Below are 24,919 nucleotides of genomic sequence, written 5' to 3'. Positions count from 1 at the left end.
AAAAAAAAAAAAAAAAGAAGAAAGAAAAGCATCTATAGAAAGAACCATTTTGAGCTGTAGTATGAGCTCATCTGGCCTCTGATTTACATCGCTCTGGCACAATTCAGATGCTTGATTAGACCATTTAGTTTGGTAGATTTATGTTGAGTTCATACTTATCAACCTAGAGTTTATTAACTTGGACTCGATAACCATTTTAGCTTCTGAAGCATGGCATGCTTTCTCATTCAGTCTATTGGAGCTGTAAATACTATTATAAGGAGGCCTAGTGATGGGAAGCTGATTGGTTATAATACAGATTGTGAGGCTTCTATTACTGCAATGGAGGAGGCATTGAGAGGTACCATCATTTAATCCCAAGTGATCAAAAAGATACATTGCATCACCCATATGACCAGTATGCCCCCCCCCCTTTGTTATCATTTTATTAATAAAGTTTTGGAAAAGTCTCTTAATGACTATTTTGTATTGGATCAAATCAATATCTTGGAAAATCTTGTTGTTTTAGAATTTGAAGCCACTTCATTGTAACTTCTGCAGAAAAATATATAAATAAAAGGTTTGGAAAAGTGAATCCTTTCAATGAAGTGAACGATATTTTCTGATTCACTGCACAAGGGCGTCTTTGAAACAATGTTAGTGTAATGTCCCTAGTTTATTTGTTATTAATAATTGTGAGAACTGCAAGTGACAGCAAGGAAGGGAGATAATGGGGAAACATCCAACACTTCTCCTCTTGCTGGTAAAGTTTTTGTGCTAGTTGGAGCTGGAGGTGCTGGAAGAGCACTTGCATTTGGTGCCAAGGGTAGAGGTGCTCGGGTTGTCATATTTAACCGCGACTATGGTAAAGCCGCCAGCATTCTTCTCTTTAAATGATTATTATGAAGTTTACTTTTTTATTTATTTTTGTTTTTTTAAAGCCCAACCATAATTGAACTTTTGCAAAGTAGAGAGGGCGAAGGCTCTTGCACTTTCAGTTTCAGGAGAAGCACTGCCTTTCCAAGATTTGGGGAGCTTCTGCCCAGCGAAAGGCATGATCCTTGCAAATGCCACTTCCGTTGGCATGCAACCAAATTCAGATAAAACACCCATTCCGAAGGTCTCTCTCTAACTCTCACTCACTCTCTCTCTCTCTCATATGCAGATGAGTGCACACACATGCCGTTGAATTTTTGAAAAACTGCACTAGTCGGCAAGTCAGGCCAATAATTGCCAAATGGCCCAAACATGATATTACTTATCTGTTTGTATATTGCACAGAGAGAGGGCAGACCTCATTGCAACTGTAAGGTTGCTCCATTGCGACCTAGTGGTTGCGGTTTTGAGTCGGGAAACAGCCTCTCCGTAAAGTGGGGGTAAGGCTGTGTACGTGATGACCCTCCCCCAGATCCTGCAATGCAGGATCCTCGTGAACTGGGTACACCCGTTTTTTGTTTGCCCTTTTTTTTTCCCCCCCTCCTATATACTGCACAGCTTATTTATTTGTTATCTTTCTGCTTCTTTAGGATGCCTTGGGGGCATATGAGCTGGTATTTGATTCAGTTTACACACCTAGAAACACTAGGCTCTTACAAGAAGCTGAGGAGGTTGGTGCCATTGCGGTGAGTGGCATTGAGATGTTCATTAGGCAGGCCATTGGTCAGTTCAATCTCTTCACTGGTGGAGAAGGTACTCATGCCCATCCTTACTCTCCCTTTGTTAGTCATAGGACTGCTTTATGTACACCTAGAAAATGGAAGGCAATTTAAAGAGTAGTTTCCAAGATACTGAAATGTCTTAGAATAAACATTTTTGTAATCTTACATATTATTAACTGGCTGATGAAGTCTCTGTGTTTTAGCATTCTTTTCTTTGTTTTTTTTACACCCCGGAACTCCATGACCCTGGGAAGCCCTCTCATACTGATAATCAAAAGCAATAATAAATACAAGATTTTTTTTTTTTGGGGTGGGAGGGGAAAAATCTACCTTGTCCCTAAAACCGAATTGAGGAGCACACAATGGCCATTCCCCACCCAGATAAAGGGCTGTGCCCAGCCCTGACACCTAGGAGAAAACCAAAAGTCCCTGAGAACACTGCCCAAAAGGAGGTAGCCCCAACCTGTCATCCAAAATGCAAGCCTGATTGAATGAGGAAGGTCCTGCAACCTTGTAAAAAAACCATTTAAATGTGTTCTAAACTCGTAACATTTAAGAAAGTTCATTATAATTATAATGGTAAATTAAAAAAAGGAAGTAATTATTAACTTTGACTAAAATTGCCCCCTATTTTATTTTTTTCCTTCTGTGCTATTTGCAGCCCCTGAAGACTACATGCGCAAAATTGTTCTAGCACATTCCTGACATGTCACCCGTCACCTATCATGATTAATAAGGTATCTTATTCATATGTAAATTAGCACAATTTCTGACATGTCACCCATAACCTATCTTGTTTAGTGAATCTTATTTAAATGCCACTTCTTTTTCTATTACTTGAAAACTTAAAAATGTACTGAACTTAAGTAGAAGGAAATTCTTTATGCCACTTCCCCTTGTGCTCTTTCCAGTCCCTGGGTTTTCGGTTAATTTTCTGTTACAAGCTGTAAAGCTTACTTGGAGCAATGGTAAAAAGTTTGGGCTGCCAGGGCAAATACCCTGATTCAAGTCTTGAGAGCAGCCACTTTGTGCTGAAAAAACAAAGGTTAGGGCCCTCCAAACTCACTCCTCTTAAGACCCTGCATAGGCAGGACCAGCACTGGGTAATGGCCCTTTAAACTGTAAAGCTTGCATTTCAGTGATACTGATGGGGATTGAAATGTTAATTTGATTTATTCAACATTTTTCACTTTTATCTGTATTTACTTTTAAGTGTTGCACAGAACCGGCAGGTTACCTATCTTGGGGCCACAAAAAGCCCATCTGTGAGACAATGTGTCCACTTGGTTCAAACACCTCCATTGAAGAGTTTCCTTTTTCTTTTCATTTTGTTTTATCTGGTTTTGTGCACGGTCGTGTATGTAAAAGGTTGGCGCTTCGGACCTTTGTCCAATAGAGGGGCAGAAATGTAGTACACTCTCACCCTCTCTCCCTCAATCCAACGGATGAAGCGACGGATGTGTTTGTACACGGCCGTGCACACTGGGCTGTTGATTTTGAGATGTGTCAAGGCTAATTTTTATTGGTGACGCAGCCTAACACATGGTTCATTTCTCTGACAGGGCCCGAGAATAAACCCAAGCCTGACTACTGCCTAGAACTGCATGCTATGGGTTGATCACAGGATCATGTGGGCCTAAGAATCCATTGTTTCGGCCATGTCCATTAGTAACAAAGAAGCTCAAGAGGAAAATCAACTTACTGAAAACTTCTATCAAAACTTCTACCGTCAAAGAGTAGAGTTGTTCTTGTTCCTAGCTTGACATTGTATTGATGCTAAGGTAAGGAATTATTTAATAAAGTGAGCATCTCTCTCTCGTTCAAAAGCCCAACTTGATTTAAACTGTCATGCAATGTATTCAGCATTTCAACGATCCAATGGGCAAAATCTTGAGCTCCCCTCACCTTGCTCCACCCAAGAGTGATTTATCCATTCAAGTTTATGAGCACCAAAGGTATGTGAAGGTATTTTAATAAGGGAAATATGGATCATTTACAAGGTTGATCTTCCGAAATCACACCTGACAATAAATAACTTACTTTCGGGATAATGATGGCAATTTTGATTGTTAGATTGATAGGTTAAGACTCAGATTAGTTGCATGTCAAATTTTAGCATCAAATTGCGGTCCTAGAATTGGTCTAGCGGTTTAGCATGTCTTGTCGAAGCATGCTCGAGGCTTTGGTCACTTGGCCGGTTGAATCCTCTGATCTGCATTTGGTGTTGGCCGCCACCATTGCACTCCCTCCTACATACACCTTGGGCTACCCTGGGGCACCCACCTAGTGGCCTAGGGGCCAATAGATTAGCTGAAAAAAAAAAAAATTAGCATCAATTAATGCATACTCCTTTATATATGTATATGCACCTTCTTATAGACTCGTGCATCATGCATGGAGAGATAGGGCATACCTAAATTTGAGAGGGTATATTGATTTTCGGTTTAGAATTCATATATGGTCAATCTACATGATTCCCTAAACATCCAACTATCAGAATTATCACATCACTATTTCACATGGTAAAAATAGAGCGTATGATCATATGATTTAACGAAGAGTATGATGAAAGGAGATAAGGAGAAATTGATGGGACAAGTCAATACAATTTTGCATGATATGATATATTTGTCAAGGAGTTTCTGAAGGGATTTCAATTATAAGGTGAACAATAAGGAGATTATCACTTTCCCCAGGAAGAAAATCATTCTCCACAACAATTCATTTTAAGGTACGAGCCGTAAATTTGGACGTCCTAAGTTCGACTTCCAATAAGCACACCTTGGGCCACTCACACGGGGGTGTGTAATGCTCTTCATTGCTTTCAGTAAAAGTTGAATAGTTCTCATTCAACCCTGGTATAAATCGGTCCATACGGTTGTAGGGTCAGTATGGATCTGCGAGACTAGTTAGGCTGAAGGCCTAGATACCCATCGTTAAAAAAAAAAAAAAAAAAAGAAGTAGAGTAGTGGTGTCTGCCTTGGAATTTCCACCTGATCACTTGTTTTTGTCCCTGCAACTTTTGTCTTCTCTCCAAGCCCACATCCACAATCTACCCGACAACTCTAATCCCCATTCTACCCCTATTATCTAATGTCTCCATCTCCCACATGACAACTCCTGTTGATACCCCTGTACTCTACCCAGACCCATCCCAACATACCAACCTAAGCCCAATTCCACTCCAAGGCCCAGACACCATATTAACTAATTTTTCCCTCTCAAACCGCCAGGTCCTGATGGGTTACTTCCGGCATTCTTCCAAATATTTTTTGGATATAATCAAAGAGGATATCTTCAACTATGATCTGGAGTTCTTTCAGACCAATTGTCTCCCTTCTCTCTCCAATGTCACCAACATATGTATTAAGTTCAGAGAAGGTGGAGCATTATTGCCCTATCAGTCTGTAATGTGGTGGTGAAAATTGTCACCAAAATTTTCGCAAACAGATTGAAGAGTTTTCTTGAAGATATCATTCCTCCTGCTCAATCAACCTTTACCCCAAGATGCTCAATCTTTGACAATATCCTCCTGGTTCATGAGGTTTTCCACTACATCAAGAAAAAGAAGGGGAAGAAGCAGTTCGTGGCTCTGAAACTAGACATGGCTAAGGCATATGATCGTTTTGAGTGGTAGTTTGTGGAGAGTGTTCTTCTAAGGCTGGGTTTCAGCATTAGATGGGTATCTATGGTTATGTCTTGCATCACCTCAGTCTCTTATGGATTACTCACTAATGGCACAATGTGTGGGACGTCACCTTATCGAGAGGGATCAGACAAGGAGACTCCTTTTCACTGGCCATCTTTGTCCCATTTTCCGAGGCATTAAGTTACTTCCTGTCTTGGGCTGAATCTCAGGACCTCATTCATGGCATTAAAGTGCGTAACCGATCCACTCCAATTACTCATGTTCTCTCTGCGGATGAGAGTCTATTATTTTCAGAAGTTAACCTTATAGAGCTTAAAGGATTGCCTCCTCACCTATTGCAAAGCTAGCAGGTAGCAAATAAATTCCCAAAAGTCTACCCTCACGTTCAGCCCTAATACAGAACCTCGTTTCAAATATATGGTTCTCCCGCATACTCAAGATGCCCTACACTGATGGCCCAAAGAAGTATTTAGGCCTTCCTATAGAGTTTAGAGTCTCTGAAGCTTCTATTTTCAAAGAGATTAATGACAAGACTTTAGGGAAAATTCGAGGGTGAAAACCATAGCTGCTCTCTCATTCGGGGCCGGGAAATCATGCTTAAGTTTATGGCTCACTCTAGGAATACTTTTGCAAGCTCCCATTTCAAGTTGCCAACTTCACATCATTCTAAGCTTTGTAGTGCTGCCACTTATTTTTATTGAGGCCAATCACAGGAGAAGAATAAGATATGTTGGATTTCATGGAAGAGACTACGTAATTTAAAGAAGCAGGGGGGGGGGGTAAGGTTTCAGAGACCCAACCATTCAAAAACAACGCATTGCTTGGGAAGCTTGCTTGGAAGCTATGAAGCACCCTGACTCTCATTGGGTATCCATTATAAAACAAATCTACCGTGCCAGGCCTGATTTCCTTAATGCTACACTTGGTGCTACTCCTTCATGGGCACCAAGCAGCCCAAGGTATTGGTCGCCACCTGAGCCTCAGTCCTATAAGTTGCGCACTGATGCCTCTATGCTTGGTTCACAAGGGGGCCTTGGATGTATCATCTGTAATGGAAAGGGGAACCCAACTGCAGCTGTCTCCACCTCTGCGTCATTTTCCTCCCCCCTCCATGGAGAGGCTATGGCCATGAGATCGGGTCTCTTATATAGCATTGCCGAGGGTATTGAGGCATTGGAGGTAGATCTGATCGTAAAGAATTAGTTGGTTTTCTCTGTAATCATTCTACCCTCCCACCATATGATGTATTCCACCTAGTGAAGGACATTAAGCACCTTGCCACATACTTTAGGAAATATTCTTTCCTTCACATTACCAGAGAGATTAACAACACAACTGAGTCCTTGGCACAGAAAGCCTTGTCTTGTGTGTGTGAGACATTATGGCCAACTTCCAAACCCAAGGGGTAGCATAGTTGGTGAGCAACGAACTTAGTACGAGCCGCAAATTCGGACATTTAAGTTTGACTACCACTAGACACACCTTGGGTCACTCACACGGGGGTGTTAGTGCTCTTCACTGCTTTCAGTGAAAGTTGAATGGTTCTCATTCAGCCCTGGTATGACCCGGTTCATGCGGTTGTAGGATCAGTATGGGTCCGCGGGACTAGTTAGGCCAAATGCCTGGATAGCAGTCGTTAGCACAGAAAAAAAAAAAACCAACTTTTACTCTCTGGATATCTGAAGCTTGTAATTTGGATGCCTTGCACTAGATGCATATGAATAAGTAAGTCCGCTCCTTACCCAAACCTCTTTTTGAATTTGAGGTTACTTTGTTTGAAAGTGGGGACACGACCCTATTTTATTTTTGGTAAGGGGACCCTTATTGAAAACATTAGGTCAGTAGGGTAGGACCATTTTACCATTCTAGCTTCGACAAAAAAAAAACTGAGATAATTATTCCATTGAGAAATATCTTTGTGCCTTCAAGTTGTGTAAAATGTAAGTAGGGTGGTCCATTTTTCTTTGGTTTTTGGTGGATGGAAGTGAAAGCGATTATTGTCTGTGTTATGTTCAAGGATTTAGTTCTTGGGTGTGGGATATGATACCGATCTTGGATTGGCCTCTATCGGTTTAGATCTGCCAATTTTAACTCTATTTTTCATAAAATATAAGTTTAATTGATGATTTTACCCCTATTCTGATATTGATATCAGATACCAAATACCAGATTGGCTAAGTATCAGGATCAGTCTCAGCCTATAATGATATGGATTGACCAATCCGACTGATTTGATACTTAGAACCATGATTAAATCGCTTCAACTTGGTGAGATCTAAAGCTTGATTATTTATTTACGTATTTATTTATTTTGAAGGTAGGGATGCTAGGAATAATTTTAAGGTAGAAGTTTTATTCATCCACATGAAATAATGAATGTCATCATTTAATCTTCTATAACAATAGGTTCCAATTTTATCCTTTTTCAGTCCAATTAAAAAGTCACATCTCGTTGATTAAGAGATTTTCATGGGTTTAGGAAACTCAATCCCATTTTAAATGAGTACCTCTTCTTGTTGCCAAAGTGGTGAAGTGAAAAGTTATAATTTCTTTCAAAAATAGGTGTAGAGGTTAGGCATACTACTAGCTTTCTAGGAGCTAGCAACTCAACCAATAAGGGGGCATGGATGGGAGGGGTATGGGGTCATTTCTAGAGAGGAGGGAAAGAGAGTGACACAGATTGCTGGGCACCCAACAATGTGCCTAGCCTTATCCCTTTATCTGGATTAAAAATGGGTTTTCAAAATAATTTGAAAAAAAAAAAACTTATCGTCACATCATTAAAAAAGATTATTAATTTTGCACTTTTTCGAGTACATATGTAAAATGACATTATTTACCCTCATTGAACAAAAAATGCATTCTAGTAAAAGGGAAGGGAAGAGGTTCACTAATTCCAAAAAAAAAAAAAAAAAGGGGGAGGGGGAGGAAGAGGTTCACTGACAGAGGAGCAAAAATACGGGAAAAAATTGAAGGTATTCAGTATATGGACCCTTTATCAAAATTTTTTTTTTTTTTTGCGGAGGGGATACATTTGAATTTTTCGTGCTCTAGTGTTTCAAAACACAATGTCAAATATCAATTAGTTTTTTTTTTTTTGCTAACATATTGACTTCACAGCTGCATGGATCGGGTTATATTGGGGTTGAAGGAGAACCATTCAACTTTCATTGAAAGTAGTGACGAACAATAAATACCTCCGTGTGAGTGGCCCAAGGTGTGCCTAATGGGAGTCAAACTTAGGATATTCAAGTTTACGGTTCGTATCAAGTTCGTTGCTCACCCTTGGGTTGGTGTCAATTAGCTAGTTGGTTGGCTGACAAAAAACCATTTTCATACCAAAAGAAAAATTGGGAGGGGGAATGACTATGTTTGGGAGCGTGTAATATATGTTAGCGTTTTCTTAAATCAATCTCTCACCTTCCCCATTGAAATGACTAATCTACCCCTTTGCTGTGTGAAAAAAGAAGAGAGATTTAGAAAACGCTTATAACTATGCTCCCAGACAGGAAACAGCTGCCCTTTTCTTAGATTATGACTCACTAAGTCACATCCACGGTCGGACCAGATTGAAATCTTGTATCATACTCTTTCCTGGGCGGACTGGGCCTTTTTAATCTTGGTCTTGGGCTTTAAGTTGCCCAAAGCTAGTCCGAGTCTGCCCATTATACAGCCACCCACTGACCCACCTACCAAAGAATTAGATGACCGTTGTAAGGGCTCTCTCTACGTCAGTGCGTCCAGGGTCGATGGGATCTTCTACGAGACCACCACCGTCCATCTAGTACTTGATTTAGATGGTTCACGTGTGGCACGCTGGCTGTGTGCTCCTTTTATCCCTTTTTGTACCATACACCAATAGAAACGGTAATACCCGAGGAAATGCCGATTATTTTCAGCTGCCGATGTTTTAGGACTCCGCTTTACCTTATTATAAAATAATATAATATTACGACTTCACTTTCCGAATTCCGACAAGTCTGCAATTCTGCGAAAAGCTTCATATACCAAACTCCAACCCGCCACCCATTCCCACCAACCCTCTTAGCCCCCTCTGGCATCTTCTTAGCCTCCTCTTCCTCGTCTAGCTTCTCCATCTTTTCTCTCCAAACTCTAAACTGAGCGCAGCTTCACTCTGCTCCAATGAGGTCCGGTAGCCTCTCGGTACGTCTCTTGTTCTTATCCTTCATTGTTGATAGCATTTGGTTTTCTTTTCTTCTGATTTCTGTTGCTTTATAATCTGAATCGTAGTTGGCTTCTACTGATTATCTTCAACTGGGCGGTGGCCGAGCAATGGGGAGGTATTCAACGCTGCTTTGTGCGCCTATAATGGGGAAATCCGTTGATCAGATGTTGAATAAGATCGGTACGGCCAAGGCGGGTGGCGCTGACCTCGTTGAGGTCCGGTTGGACTATCTCAACAACTTCAACCCTCGCCAAGATATCGAAATTCTCGTCAAGCAATCTCCTTTGCCTACGCTCTTCACTTACAGGTGCAACTAATGCATTGGATGTTTTATGGGTTTTAGTTCTATGTTTCTTCATTTCTCCGTTAGGCAACATGCTTTTGAGTTTTTATATGCTAGGTCTTCAATCATGAAACCATAGTGCATAACCCCTTGCTTCTGTTCTTGTAATTTGTTTTAGTTCTCAAATTGAAACCTCTGTGAACAACTCCATCAGTATCACAAGGCAATATGGCAAAGCGTATTGAATGGAAGGTTTAATTTTAAACCTCAAGATGTAAGGATTTTATTTACTGATAAATGTGATCCGTGATCTATCAATAGAAGGGATGCAGGTCTTCAATCCCCTTTGCAATATGATGGAAGAAATGGGGGTTAGAATTATTACTCAAGCGCTTTACATAATTAGTGACTGACCTAGAAGACTCACAGTTGAGCTGTCAGACACTGGTTTTCCTCTGAAGGCTGGCCTTAATTGATTATCCTCTTTTGTAAATAGGCAATTTATTTTTCAGAGATGAATAAATGCGGTTTAGTCTTTATGGCTGTTAGCAGGTCGATATAACCATGTTTTGAACCTTATACACCAATTTTGATTGCACGGTACATGCTTTTATCTTAATTGGCTTTATCTATAATTTTGAGTAGAGGTTTTGATACTTTGAATTTTTTGGCTCATATTATTTTCTTCCAATATTGCACTGTTAAAGTCATGTGAAAAGTGGATCTTAGACCCAGGAATCAATTTTCTTTGACAAATTGGGTATAGGTAATTGAGGTGAGAAATATGAGATAGACCCATGAATTGCCACCGAAGATAACCTATGTCAACAACTAATGTCATCAATAGTACAATAAATATCAATGTGTGTGTTGAATGCATATTTTGTTAAGGTCTTTAGTTTCATTTTGGAAGGGAATCTAAACAAGTCAATACTGTCTCTGAATTAAATATTCATTGTTCAAATATTTCTATTGATGACACTCCACACTGTGTTACTAGTCATATCCTCGTGGAGTTAATTTTTGAGAGCCTTGCCCTTCTTTTGAAATTGCTGATATTTATTCCTAGGTTTTTCCTATGTTTAATGTATCAATCTGGACAAATAGGATTTTTTTCTGCTCTGAATTACTTAATGCATCTCTTTTATGTTATGGAATAAGAAATTCCACATTTGAAATCTTTATCTATCAGGTTCTGAACATTCATATCTTTTTTAAAACAAATATTTTACAGACCAAAATGGGAAGGTGGTGAGTATGAAGGTGATGAAACAAAACGATGGGATGCACTTAGGTTAGCCATGGAATTGGGAGCTGATTACATCGATGTTGAGCTTCAGGTAGCTTTTTTGTTTACATGCTTGGGAATGGGAGTACTTGTTTGTGCAATTCATTGTATTGTGCTTATTTGTGTTTTTCATATTCATTGAATTGTGCTTACCTGTGTTTTGCATATTCTTGATCTGTATGTGCCATGCTGGAAACCAATTGTTTGACTTTTGGTTTGCTTCTGTGATTTTTATTTTATTACCTGACTAATTAGAATTGGGGGTAGAAGGCGTGTCTATTTAATTCAGTCCAAGTTTAGAGTACGTTGAGGAAACTACAAGAGTTCAATTACTGTAACTTTGCTTTTTCTTAAATGAAGGTCGCTAATGAATTCCTCAATTCCATATCTGGAAGAAAGCCAGAAAATTGCTCTATCATTGTTTCATCTCACAACTATCAACATACACCATCTGTTGAAGATATTGCAAACCTTGTAGCTAGAATACAAGCTACTGGTGCGGACATAGTGAAATTTGCTACAACTGCCTTGGATATCACGGATGTGGCACGCGTATTCCAAATCACTGTCCATTCCCAAGTAAGTACCTGTATTTTTTGACCTTAGAGGTCTCCTTCATCTCTTATATTCCACCAATTCTTCTAGATTGTATGTAATTGTGAAGTCATACAGTATGATGATAAATTAGCATGAGATGTTGCTGTGTTGAAGTTGATGAAATGTAGAACCATATAAAGGTGGTCAGATGTGCCTATATTATTCTTTATTTTTCCATTCCATTCTTTGAATCTCTCTTGTTTTCCCGAAATAAAATACTTTTCTACTAATAAGGAATAGCTGATGTGACAAATGCATGATTCTTCCAAATCAAATAATTCAGTGTACCCAAGGTTCAATAATTTGTTTTTGACCAGGGTCGACATCGGATTATTTCGGGTTTTGACTGACTTCTGGTTGAAATTCTGTAGGGGTCTGTTGCTGGAATCATTTGACCATTTCAGCGATCAAATTGTCATATTTTGGGATGAAACTTGGCAAGACCCTAATTAAGAACCCACTCAAATTGTTAGTTTGGTTTCATACTCTAGGTTGGTAATGTACACCATACATTGCTTGTATATTTCTCAAAGATGATAAACTATGTTCAAAGATGATAAACTATGTTATACATAATTTACTTCTATAACATGCCAAATATAAAGAAACCAAATAAAATATGCAGTTGCAAGTCATAAATGGAGAAAGATCTTTAAATAGTATTAAATGTCAGAATATTACATCAAATGTGCAAATGTATAGAGTCTGACTTCACAAGTTCACATCAAAGCCCGAAGGTGCAAATAAGAAAAAGTCCCTTGCCCTTCCTCCTAGTCTCGTACTGTATGTTAAAACCACATAGAGTTTTGGGCAAGCTCGAAAGATGAGGAAGATTGCTGCCACCGACGAAAGCATTCCTCTGACTCGAGCACAAAATATGGCAACATCATGGTATTGTCGGAAGAAATGTTCAAAGTCCATCACAACAGCCTGATATGTCTCATCATACACATACTCCAGATACCCCAACCTCAAATATAGATCACCGGGTCGGGCAATTGATGTGACCGTGCCTCCACTATAGTTGCTCAATGGGCCGAATTGATAGATTGTTGGAGACCTGGGAAGGAGATGGTATTGATAAATAATGCCACAACCAATGACTAATCATACCAAGTAGTGTGGAATGCATGCCTCCACACCTGACATTGGATGTGTCTGTGGGATGGGGAATGATGGTGCAGTGGTACACGCCACTGTCTAGGTGCCCAGACCCCCTACTACTCCTCCAACATCTGTCTCCATGTCAACATTGTCATGCTCCTCATCTAGTATGAACCTACGATGCGGGCCTTTGGTATAAACTCCACATGTAAGGGCATGTGCACCACGATCGGCATCTTGGGTAGCATGATCAAACTGAGTCTCTCATGTGAATCTGATAGGCTTCAACTCCTCTGCTTGGTCAGACTCCTCTCTAAGGCTCGCATAACTATCACCACCACCACCAGCACCACCACCATCGCAACCATCATCTCCACCAGCAGAGGGCGATGTTGTGCGAGTACGTTGACTAGAATGCAACTAGTCCATCTCCTCATCATCCTCGTCAGGATGTGCCTCAAAAGCTCTAGGTGTCTTTGTGTGGCTCGACTTTCTCGAGAAAGCATGAGCTCATTAGCATTGGCCCCTATTTGGATAGAAATCTTTGGATTGGGCCTACAACTAGGCTGGTCTATCATTGTGTCACCACAATCCCTCACCCACACACACACCCACACCCACACCCACACCCATACAAGGGATCCTCCTCATCTGACTCTAGTTGGAAGATGTCCCTCGGTTTGATTGGGTTTTGGTCATTCTCCATGTCCATCTATATGTGTTGCACAACTTGTAGTGCACATACACTAGCTACTCATATGTTTATGACCCAATTGGTTCCGCCTCTTCGAGTGGATGAGTGAAAATGTACTCGAGTTGCGCTCACATCCAAAGGCATAACATGTCTGGGGGAGCACTTTAATTGCTATCTTTCTTAGGTTAGGTGCATCTCTCCTATATAACACCCAACATTAATTTGCATTAGAATATTATTGGTAAGTTCTAAAACTTGGATAAGTACATATATGAAATAGCGAATTGAACAAAGTAACTAAGTTGGACCTACCGGGAGCAGTTTTTCCCAACTCGTTTATGAGGCAGCACAGCCATAAATTCTTAGTGCATCCCTGAAGATCTTCATCTATTTCCATTGCAAACATTGATATATGTCAATATGAATGTGTGAATGGGACTAATTGCATTGATTGCAATAACTTAAGAAACTACAAGTATACCTCACTAAGGCAGACCGATTGGATATCTACGTCTAGTTCCCACTTGGCTACCGCATCCTCCAATGCATCTATCAACTGACTCAAGTAATGTGACAATCTTCTTCAGGTCGTACCAGGATAGCTCACTAGATGTGGCCGACTGTGCAGCTCTAACCCCTGAGGAACCTGTCTCCCTCTAACCAAACCACTCCTCTGAGGCAAACATAGATATGCCTTAAAGCTCTTCAGGGCAATGTAGTTGGTGGTGAATCTTATGATACCCGGCCTAACCAAATCCCCACCACACTTGGTCCTCAATAGTTTTAAGGCATATCTATAGTTGTATATAAATGTGGTCACCTACTCACCTGTCTTGCCCTCTCAACCACACTTTATACCAATATCTTCTTCCCCATGTCCTTCAACATGAGGTCAATGTAATGGACTGCACAATGGATCAACAAAGGCGGTATCTATTGTTATTCATCAATTTCTCCCTTGCCTTCTTGACGTTACTACCTTTGTTTGTCACCACTAGGACAATGTTCTCTATCCCCACATCCTTCAACAAGTTATAATTTATAAGTATGTTTTGCATCCTTCTTTTCCTTGGATGCATTTTCTTGCTTGAGGAACACAGTCCTCCCATCACAATACACCATGAAGTTGATGATGGACTGTCTGGTAGGTCCAATCCAACCATCACACATCACAGTGACCCGATTATCTAACCATAGACCCTTGAGTGTCTCAATATACTCCTCTAACTCCTTCTATTGGGGTACATACACATTCATCCACTCATAAGTCGTGGACCCCTTCACTCCCTAGCCTTCCTGCACAGTGTCTCACATGTTCTGATATTGGGGCCCCTTAGTGGTATGTGTTGGGATGTTGTGGTAAAAGAATTACTTTGACACTACATCCCCCACCATTCCCTTCCATTGACCCCACACCTGCTTCAGCTTTCACTCTCTACTCTTCAGTTTGTAAATTGCAGGATCTTGCTCAATTATGTCAGTAGGATCATCACCACTATCCACTATCCCCTAAGGATGGTGGTGGTAGGGCTGCCCTCACACTTTGTGACGTCCTTAATGGAAACTCCGGTTGCTTCTATTTCTTATTTCCCTTTCTAGAACCCCTAGGACCAGCCTCTCCTGTAATTGCTCTAGGTCTAGAACCACTACCACTAGAACCAGCCTCTCCTCCATTTGCTCTAGAGGAAATAGCTCCTTCTTTGAAGTCTGTGTCTATCTTGCTCCATCTAATGTGTGACATGGCTCCCTTGGTCGCTTGTTGTATCTATCTGGCATCTATCTTTGTCTCCACATCGACAGGCACAAACTCGTCAACAAAATCAAAATCAAAGTTTGAGTCTCCTGCCTCTACCTGTCTCCCCAATACATCATCAAAGTCTTCTCTTGCCCTCCTCTTGTCTGATTTCCTCTTTATCCCTCGCTTCATGGCCTTCTGTACCTCATAAGGAACCCTGGGGCGTTTGGCCACATCCTTATATCTACATGGAAAATCTAGTGGCCCCAACTCCCAAGATTTTTTTTTCCCCTCAATAGTTGCATTGATATCTCTTCTTTTCATTCCCTATAGGTTTACCATGCCTCCATGCTATGTCAGTGTCACCCTCATCTCCTCCCTGAGAAGCCATGATGTGCTCTCCTTATGTTGTTGTGACAAGAAATGTTACATCACTAAATTTTCTACATCAATGAAAAATCATATGACAGCAAGAAAACTATTTCTAATCTATACCTCAGTCTTATATTTTTTCTTTCTTAAAACAACTTCTTTTTTATTTTTATTTTTATTTTTTAAATTTTTAAATAATAGTAACCTAAGGGCCCGGTTGATAACGTTTCAAGAAATGCGTTTCTACCGTTTCTGGACAGCAGAAATGAAACAAAAAGCGTTTGATAAAACTGTTTCGTTTCACTTGTTTTCAGAAATAGAAATTGAAATTTCTACCTATTTATGGTTTAAGAGACGACCCAGGCGAAACAAGTTCTCTGGAAACGACTCGTGGTCATTCTTTCGCTGGTTACTATCGACTTCCAGAAACATGACTAATCAAACACCTTCAATTCCGTTTATGTTTTTAGAAACGGAAATTTATGTTTCTGTTGTTTCTTGAAACATAAATGGCAGAAACGTTATCAAACGGGCCCTAAGTTATCCAATATGTAAGTATGGAGCTAACAGAATAGATTGTTCTGGGTTGAAAAGGCAACCAAAATACTTCAAAAAAGTTTCACTATTTTTCAAACCAAAACAGGGTTTTTGTTTTTTCACTATTTGCCAACGGTGACTAACATATATAAAAGTTAGCTCAATCACTAAGTATCAACCTTGTTTTTTTTTCCCAAAAAATTGGTGCAAGAAATTTCAATTTTTATTAACTAGAAAAAGAAAAAAATAAAAAATAAATCCGACTTTGTGGGGTTGGAGATTGGCTAATACTATAAAAGGCGTACCTAGTGCACGAGGCGCCTGCCTGGGGTCTGGGGAGGGTTATAATGTATGCAGCCTTACCCTGCTTCACGAAGAGGTTGTTTCTTGACTCGACCCCACGTTCACTAGGTTGCAATGGAGCAACCTTACCATTCCACCAAGATCCACCATCTTTGGCTATTACTATCAAACTGTGAATCTTCAAGCAATCTCCCTGAAACCCACCAAATCTTAGTTGTAAATGATTTGTACAAGCTTCTAACAACTTGTTCCACCAAGAATTTGAAGTGGAATGACAGGTTTTTAGCCTTGACAGCAGGTTTCGCACAAAACCTGTCAGTTCAATATGAATCAATGTTTCAATCAACTTTATGTATTTATATCATGTGTTTGTAACAATTTGGTGAAACGAAACAGCACAACAGACTCTAGTTCATGGTCTGGCCATAACTTGAGTTGCTTGGGTAATATATGTGTAGAATAGTGGAATTTAGGTCATCACTCTAGTATGACCTCAAATAGAGTTGTTTGGAGGGCATCAGGGGCAAGGGTCCATGTAGCCAAGCCCATTTAGGTGGGATGTTTCTGAGGTGCTGCTGTGTTCATTTCTTTTTACTTTATTATTATTATTATTATTTTTCCCTCTCACGGATCCATGTAGCCGACTCTATTTAGTTGGGAAAAGGCCAAGTAGTTGTTGTAATAGTGGAAGTCTTTAACTTAGTTCTAAAGAGTATGGGTGTTGGATGTCTTAGGGGAGAAGCCTGTATATTTTTGCCATACTGTTTCTCTCATCAAAGGCTAATTGAAAGAGAAACCCAGTGCACGAGGCTCCTGCTACTGTAGGATCTTTGGGGGGGGGGGGAATGTAGGCAGCCTTACCCTCTGCTTCGCAAGAGAGGCTGTTTCCAAGTTTCGAACCTGTGACCAATAGTGCAATGTAACCGTTGCGCCACAGGCTCGCCCACTTCATCCAAGGCTAATTATACTTCTAAAATTTCCAGCATTATTGAGAGCTTTCTTCTTAAGGTGTGATTGTCCCCAAACCTAGATGTGCTTCCTTGGTTCTTTTCTTATTTTCCTAACTTCTCAATTCTTATTATCACCAAATCTCTCTTTTTTTTTTTTTTTGGTTTTATAAGATTTTCATCTGTCACATATGTTTCCTTTGATGGGCATAATTACGTTGGAATACTGTTGTAAGGGTGTAATGGGAAAAATAGTATGTAATAGGGTCTTATGGGCATACTTGTAATTTGGTTCTAAGAATCAATAACATAGAGTGGAGTGGAGTGGAGTGGAGTTGAGCTCTCTCCAACTCGTTCTCCCGTTCTTCTGCTGCTTGTAGAATTCATTGTATATTCAGATGTTCTATGTTGTTATTATGTCTCTTATCAAATTGCACATGACACATTAAATGAAATTTCAGGTTCCAATAATTGGGCTGGTTATGAGTGAGAGGGGTTTGATGTCACGATTGCTTTGCCCAAAATTTGGTGGATATCTTACTTTCGGTACAATTGAGGCAGGAATGGTTTCCGCTCCTGGGCAACCAACACTCAAAGATTTGTTGGATTTATACAATCTCAGACAGATGGGGCCTGATACCAAAGTATTTGGAATTATTGGCAAACCTGTGGGGCACAGCAAATCACCTATTCTTTACAATAAAGCATTTAAAGCAGTTGGTTTTAATGGAGTTTTCATACCATTGCTGGTGGATGACGTTGGAAAATTTTTTGATGTTTACTCATCTCCTGATTTTGCAGGATTCAGGTTCAACCTCTTCCTTCTGATACCAACTTAAATGTAGTTTAAATGATTAAGTGAACTGGTATTATTAGTGCTTGTTTAAATAAAATTATATATTTTGTGGCTACTCAAGTCTTTGGCATGCTGTTGATTGGTATGATGAGTTTCTTTACCTCCAATTGTTTATTTACTTTTAGTGCTAGTTGTTCCTTTTTTTTTTTCTATGCTTTACTGGTTTCTCTGTATTGAATGATTGTTTTTTATAGTATGGATTTGCTTCATAGATTTAGTTTTAGTCTTCAATGCTTATGCAATTTTCTTAAAGAATTATATTAGTAGAAATTCAGTGGTAATATTCTCTTAATGATTTCTGTATTATTTAATTTGAAATGTAGCTGTACAATTCCTCACAAGGAGGATGCCCTTAGGCGCTGTGATGAGGTTGATCCTGTTGCAAAGGTAATTTGAATAGATGATCCGTCATTTGACTATCAAGACATTCAAATACTTTTGATCTTGAGGGTGAGTTTGCTATCTTTCAAATCTCATAGCTAATTTATATGCTGTTGACAAATCCTTACAGGCTATTGGAGCTGTTAATTGCATTATTAGGAGACCAAGTGATGGAAAGCTGATTGGTTACAATACGGACTATATTGGGGCAATTACTGCTATCGAGTCTGGATTAAGAGGTTTTATTTTGTTTTACAAGCTATTGGATGATTATGTATAGACCTTGTAGCTTAAAAATCTACTTTTTTTCTTTTACAGGTTCCCATTCTACAAACGGTTCAAGTGGTTCACCCTTAGCTGGTAAATTGTTTGTAGTCATTGGAGCTGGTGGTGCTGGTAAGGCACTTGCTTATGGTGCAAAGGAGAAGAAAGCAAGAGTTGTAATTGCCAATCGCACTTTAGGTGAGATTCAGAATGCATCTCCCGTGTTGGCTTTCACAACAAGAAATGTTATATTATTTTCTTCATTTGTTTCTGTGGTCAATGACATCAAGTGCGAATTCATGAGACGATTTCCTGCCTTTCTTAGTATCACACCTTTAATTCATCTTTAGCTCAGAGATTTGTTGCTGCAAATCCATAAAGCAGACTCATTAGGTTTTATTTTTCACCAAAAGAAATCTTGGTAGACCCTCATTCATAAGCAATATGGTGGTTGGAACAATTTAAGTGAGAAAATGAGCCGGTCTTTACAGTGTTATGGGCATGCGGCTTGCCTTGCATCCAAGGCCACCACTTCACTCAAGTGTATGCCTGCCCTCTTTTTTCTTTTTCTCTTTTTTTTTTTTTTTTTTTTTTCAGGGGGTGGGCTTGGTGTGGGGGTTGTAAAAACATGTTCCTAATTGAAGCAACTGACTGTTTGTCACATAATTTTTTACACTAAAAGTATTTAGAAGTTCTAATGTATTTTAGAATTTTTTTTTATTGAAAATTCTGAGAAAACATACATACCTAAAAAAAATTATATATGGTACCAAACGACATAAAACTCTTATATATGCCAAAATAAAAAGATAATACGAAACCGCTTAGGTTTCTTGTGTTTGTTTCAGTTTTCACCTGATACTATAATGCTTCAAGTATTTCGTGGTAAAATTAGGTGGTGTATGTTGATGTAGGTGTTTGAGTTGACCAAAATGGTAAATGTGGCCAAAGTGACTGGAAAATTAGTAGATATGCCAAAGTTTTCATTGACTGAAATCTTGTAATAACTATGTCAAGCTGAGTACCATTTTTTCTATTTTTTGGGGGGTGGGGAGGGGGAGAGAGAGGATTTGTTATTCATCTTAGTTGCTCACCTCAAGTACGTTTAAAAATAATGTTTTTATTTATCAATTATCAGTCAATTGTTTCATCATAATTCCTGAGACCATAATCTTGGAACTATGTTTATCATATGTTAAATCTGTAACTTTATACATGTGTTAGTATGTGAGTCATGGACTGATGCGCTGTACTGAACTTGTTGGACAGCTAGTCACTGAAATGGGTTGAGTTGAATGTCAACTCAACCATGCTACATATATTTTTGTGACAACAAGAGTCATTGGGAAGGCCTCTTAGAAAAAGAGACAACATGGCACCTAACCAATTTTTGTAGCTTGTTTCACGCAACTGTATTAAACAATTTGGATTGACTTAGTCAACTCATGGTCAGGCTGTTCAACCAAGTAGCCAGATTCGAAAATGCATGAAGCCTATGAATCCAGGCATTCATCAGTTTCTTTCTACAATGATAGTAATGAGAATATATATATTTTCTTAATTGAACATTGATTTGAGCTCACCCTGTTCAATGGCGATTCATTTTTTCTCATGACCACTAGATCGAGCTAAAGAACTGGCCGAGCTGATTGGAGGAGAAGCTATCTCTATAGCTGAATTAGAAAATTTCCATCCCGAAAATGGGATGATCCTTGCAAATACAACATCTATTGGAATGCAGCCCAAAGTAGATGAGACTCCCATACCTAAGGTTTGTTTCCTTGCTCCTCTTTCCATATTGCACGTACATCACTACCTCTTGGCCATATGAGAAATACATGAATCCCGTAGCCATTTTTATTCCATGTATCTGACATATGACAAAATGTGCATTTTTTGTAGAAGAGTCCTGGGGAACTTTTACACGAGTAGGAATGACATGTTGGTTGGGTGGATCATATTAGAATGTCTGATGCACACACCCATCCATTTAATAAATGGCAGGAAGTACACATGTTGGATCCTAGCCCATTTATATAATTGGCCAAAAAGGTTTTGATTTTATCTCAGGGATAAACTATGCAGTTAAGAAATTTGGGCAATTTTTTGAGTTTTTTTGTTTTTAATATCTGTGGTTCTATCGGTGGAATATTAGTTAGAATCTTAGACTTGTGAGATCAAGGAGATACAGGACAAGTTAGGACACAAGAAAAAGAGTAGATACCAGGGTTTTGAATCTCGTAGTCTGTGGCAGAATCGGTCAGAGCCAATTCCAATCCAAATCATATCTGAATCGGCCTGAATTGGTCTGATCCAACTGGTTCTTATTAATATAAAGGTGAAACTGGGATCGGCCCTGGAAACAAGAATTTGTCCTATTCAATTGAAAATACAAAGGAATCGGTTACGGAATTGCCATTCTGATTCCGATTCAAGCTGCAGTGATTAAGATTGATGGAAATTGGGATTGGTGTCAGCCGACTCCATTACGAATTGGCCGATTCATGGATCCAATTCCCAATTTTTTGAAACGTGGTAGACACGGACCTAAAAGATGTGTTGAATTTCTTGAATTTGGTTGTGTTCTTTTCTTCTTAAAGTCTGCCTGAGTCGGAACAAGGACACAAGCCTGATCTAATATTAACAAGGTCAGAATTACCCAATCTGTTGTATGACACATAATGGTAAAGAACATGGGTTGGGATTAGCAAATATGATTTATCACATATTGACAAGAACATGGATTAGGATTAACCAATATGTATGACACATAATGGTAAGAAAAGTAAGCAGGTGCTTTACCTGTTATATATAACATACAAGCATCAACTTTGCATGTGTCTCTCTCTTGATGTAAAAATGCGAGAGAAGTGTACAGACAATATGTTTTTTTGCAGCAAGCTTTGAGCTCGTATTCTCTGGTTTTTGATGCTGTTTACACCCCCAAAATGACACGACTCCTGAGAGAAGCAGAAGAATCTGGTGCCACCATTGTTTCCGGGTTGGAGATGTTCATTGGGCAGGCATATGAACAATATGAGAGGTTCACAGGTTTGCCTGGTAAGCTGGAAATATCAATCTTTTTTGAGTTAACTTATCTTGAGTTTCCTTTCTTATCCAGCCCCTGTTCTTTATGTGATTCTTTATCGTTCTCCAAGTGCAGCACCCAAGGAACTGTTCAGGGAAATCATGACGAAAAATTATTGAGTGTATTTGTTCAGCCCTTGTTTGATAGTCTCCTTGCAGCTGAAGCCCTTTCTAATTGTAATTTGTGTAGAAACTCTAGTTCCCTCTGTTGTATTGTCTAGTCACACCCCCACGCCCCCAAAAAAAAATACTTCCTCTTTCTAGTTTTCTTCTAATGGTAATAATTGAGGGAGCAACCTATCCATTTGTTGGCTTCAGAAGTGTATTGTAATTCTTTTGTTTCCTCATTGTTAGTAGAATTTCATATTTTTCCCTAAATAGATTGAATCCTCCCCTACCCCTTTTTCTTTTCAATTTGCATGTCGTGTTCCTCATGTGTCATGTTTTTCCCTCTTTGGGAATGAATTTTTTTTTTTTTTTTAAGGGGTGGGAGAGCGGATTAGGTTCACGTACGAAAATGTACGAGAACGGTCCTGGTCTGTGGATGTAGAATTAATTTTCTCTCTCTTCATTTAATATATTCTATATCCATAGATCAGGAGTGTATGAGAACATTCTCGTACGTGAACCTGATCCGTTCAAGGGGGTGTTAACAAATAATCTTTCTATGTGGAAAGAAGAACTCAATTTTCGCTCTCTTCATTTAATATATTCTATATCCACAGATCAGGAGTGTACGAGAACATTCTCGTACGTGAACCTGATCCGTTCACCTGAGGGGTTAACAAAGAACCTTTCTATGTGGAAAAAACTCAATTTTCACTCTCTTCATTTAATATATTTTATATCCATGGATTAGGAGTGTACGAGTAGGGGTGTCAATTAGTGGCCTGACCCGACTAAATCGATCGGGACCGACTGTTTATAGACCGGCCTGGCCCAGACCGTTTATTAAACGTGTCGGGCTTGAGCCCGGCCCGTTTATAAATGGTTGGTCTCGGTTTTGCTACTTGGACCGTCGGGTGCCTGACCGAGACCGATCGAATAACGCCCGACCGAGATCGGCCTATTGTGCATCGACTTGGCCCGACCCTTTAATGATTGTAAAATACCTATTTTACCCCCCAAATTAAAGAATAAAAACTAAAAAGTAAAGACATGTTCACATTTTAAATAATGGTTATATTTGGTATCATTTATTAATTTATTGTCATTTTTTTGGGCTTGCATGAGTGGGCCGGAATATAATAATACATTTCAAAGAGGGCCCGTTTAAAAATCGGTTAAAGCCCGTTTAACATTAAACATGTCCGTAGCCCGGTTAAGGCCCGATTAAAGCCCGATTAAGGTAGCCCGATTATAGACCGAGACCGACCGACCGAATATAAAGTGTACCATGCCCTCAATAACTAAGCCCGATTAGTTAAATGGGCGGACACGGTGTAGCCTTTGAAGTTCTTCAAGCCCTATTAAACCCGACCAAAACCGAACCGGCCCGATTGGTTGACACCCCTATGTACGAGAACATTCTTATACATGAACCTGATCCGTTCACCTGGGGTGGTTAACAAAGAACCTTTCTATGTGGAAAGAAGAACCTCTACTTAGTTCTTCATTTTCCTGTATTTTGCCTTTGCCAATAGGGGAAAACTATATAGGGTTCAATGGTAATGATAGTGAAAGCAAATACTAAGAACATTTCCACAGCAGTGACTTTGAACCCCAGATTGTTTAGCGAGAAAGTTAGTGAAAGAAAATGAAATTTAAAAAACAAGACTCCTTCATATGTTTGAGAATTTTTCAAATACGTTGGAAGGACCAAGTTTTTCTTCAGCCATAGGGTGTGAATCTATCCACTGTAGAAGGTTCAGATGCGCAATGGGGTATTGGGAGGGTATAACATATTAATACCCTATAAAGGTTTGTGAACCTTAGGATGGAGTGGTGAATGTTCTAGTCAAGTCAAGTAGAGGAAAACTTTCTCCCATGCCAAAAGTCTTTCAGAGCCAATCTTCATCTGTGGCTGCTGGAGATCTGGAAATTGGAACCATTGCTGCTTGCCTCATCACGTCCACATTCACTTTTGTGGAGAGGTTGTTCTTTGTTTAAACTTACAACCATCATGTTGCAATAGAGTAGCCTTACCATTGTGTTGAGGTCTGCTCAATGGCAACACGATTTTCAAAACACTGATCTCAAGAGAATTGGATCATGGAAAAATGAGATGACTTTGAATTTTCCTTTTCATTATCAATATCCACGGTTGCGTTTGGTAGTCAAGAGAAGAAAAGAAAAAAGAATCTTGAAAAAAGAAGAAAAGAAATGAAATGAAATAGTAAAAAAATAAAAAAATTATGTCTATTTGCCTACTAATAGAAAAAAAAAAAAAGTTTTTAATTTCTTGCGTTTTCTTGTGTTTTAGGCAAGATTATTTTTTTGGCAGCAGAAGAGAATTTTACCATTCTCAAGGTGAACTTTGAAATTCAAAAAAGAATCTTCTCTTGATTTCAGGACATTCCAAACACGATGAGAATTTCTTAAACCAAGAAAATAGTACAATTTTTATATTTTTCCCTTTTCTTTTCTTTCTTCTCTTGGCTACCAAACACAACCATAGTGTTACGATTGTGTTCTTTGATTACTTTCAAATTGGAAACAAGTTTAGTATTCTTAATACTAATTCATGGCTAAAATTTTTTTGTCATCCATGGTATAGAAAAGCTTTTCCCCATATTTTACTTAAGGGTTTGTCAGTCTGGTGTAGTCAACACCAATTTAGGACCAATGAAAGGGTGCGTGAGAACATCTTCAACATACAAAGTGAGAGGCAGTATGATCTTTTCACATCCATTTGTTTGGGCATAAGCAACACTAGACTAGAATGAAAAGAAAGATTCCATACTACAGGTTAGTAGGATGTATGAAACCATAAAAAAAAAAAAGGTAAAATGTACAAAAATGGATCAATTCACCAAACTTTTGACATATGCACCGATGAC

General features: G+C 39.2%; 2 protein-coding genes across 2 annotated transcripts in view; both read left to right on the top strand.

Annotated features, from left to right (window-relative positions):
* The window catches only part of LOC122091120 (bifunctional 3-dehydroquinate dehydratase/shikimate dehydrogenase, chloroplastic-like), a gene marked incomplete in the record, with an annotated part of 13,001 nt that extends 9,665 nt beyond the window's left edge, over positions 1 to 3,336 (top strand). Inside the window, 6 exon segments of the mRNA XM_042660952.1 lie at positions 232 to 340; positions 695 to 844; positions 951 to 1,099; positions 1,506 to 1,668; positions 2,299 to 2,374; positions 3,200 to 3,336. Of these exon segments, the coding sequence (XP_042516886.1) occupies positions 232 to 340; positions 695 to 844; positions 951 to 1,099; positions 1,506 to 1,668; positions 2,299 to 2,342 (615 nt within the window).
* Positions 3,337 to 8,427: 5,091 nt separating this feature from the next.
* On the top strand, positions 8,428 to 22,334 carry LOC122091119 (bifunctional 3-dehydroquinate dehydratase/shikimate dehydrogenase, chloroplastic-like). The gene is made up of 11 exons (XM_042660951.1): positions 8,428 to 9,450; positions 9,538 to 9,779; positions 10,990 to 11,095; positions 11,404 to 11,622; positions 17,794 to 18,140; positions 18,512 to 18,575; positions 18,700 to 18,808; positions 18,888 to 19,031; positions 20,456 to 20,604; positions 21,731 to 21,893; positions 21,997 to 22,334. The coding sequence occupies exons 1-11, from the start codon at positions 9,430 to 9,432 to the stop codon at positions 22,038 to 22,040; spliced, it is 1,608 nt and encodes a 535-aa protein (XP_042516885.1). The 5' UTR covers positions 8,428 to 9,429; the 3' UTR covers positions 22,041 to 22,334.
* Positions 22,335 to 24,919: the final 2,585 nt, after the last annotated feature.

The sequence above is a fragment of the Macadamia integrifolia genome, chromosome 10 (genome assembly GCF_013358625.1).
Source record: "Macadamia integrifolia cultivar HAES 741 chromosome 10, SCU_Mint_v3, whole genome shotgun sequence".
Lineage (NCBI taxonomy): Eukaryota > Viridiplantae > Streptophyta > Magnoliopsida > Proteales > Proteaceae > Macadamia > Macadamia integrifolia.
The sequence above is the reverse complement of the archived record's forward strand: the minus strand, read 5'-3'. Positions and strand labels throughout refer to the sequence as shown.

Bases quoted from the DNA above. Each gene is read 5' to 3' on its own strand.
- LOC122091119 (XM_042660951.1), top strand. From the start codon at position 9,430: ATGAGGTCCGGTAGCCTCTCG. The intron at 18,809-18,887 runs GTTTTATTTTGT...TTTCTTTTACAG, and splicing joins TATCGAGTCTGGATTAAGAG to GTTCCCATTCTACAAACGGT. The intron at 20,605-21,730 runs GTTTGTTTCCTT...GTTTTTTTGCAG, and splicing joins ATGAGACTCCCATACCTAAG to CAAGCTTTGAGCTCGTATTC.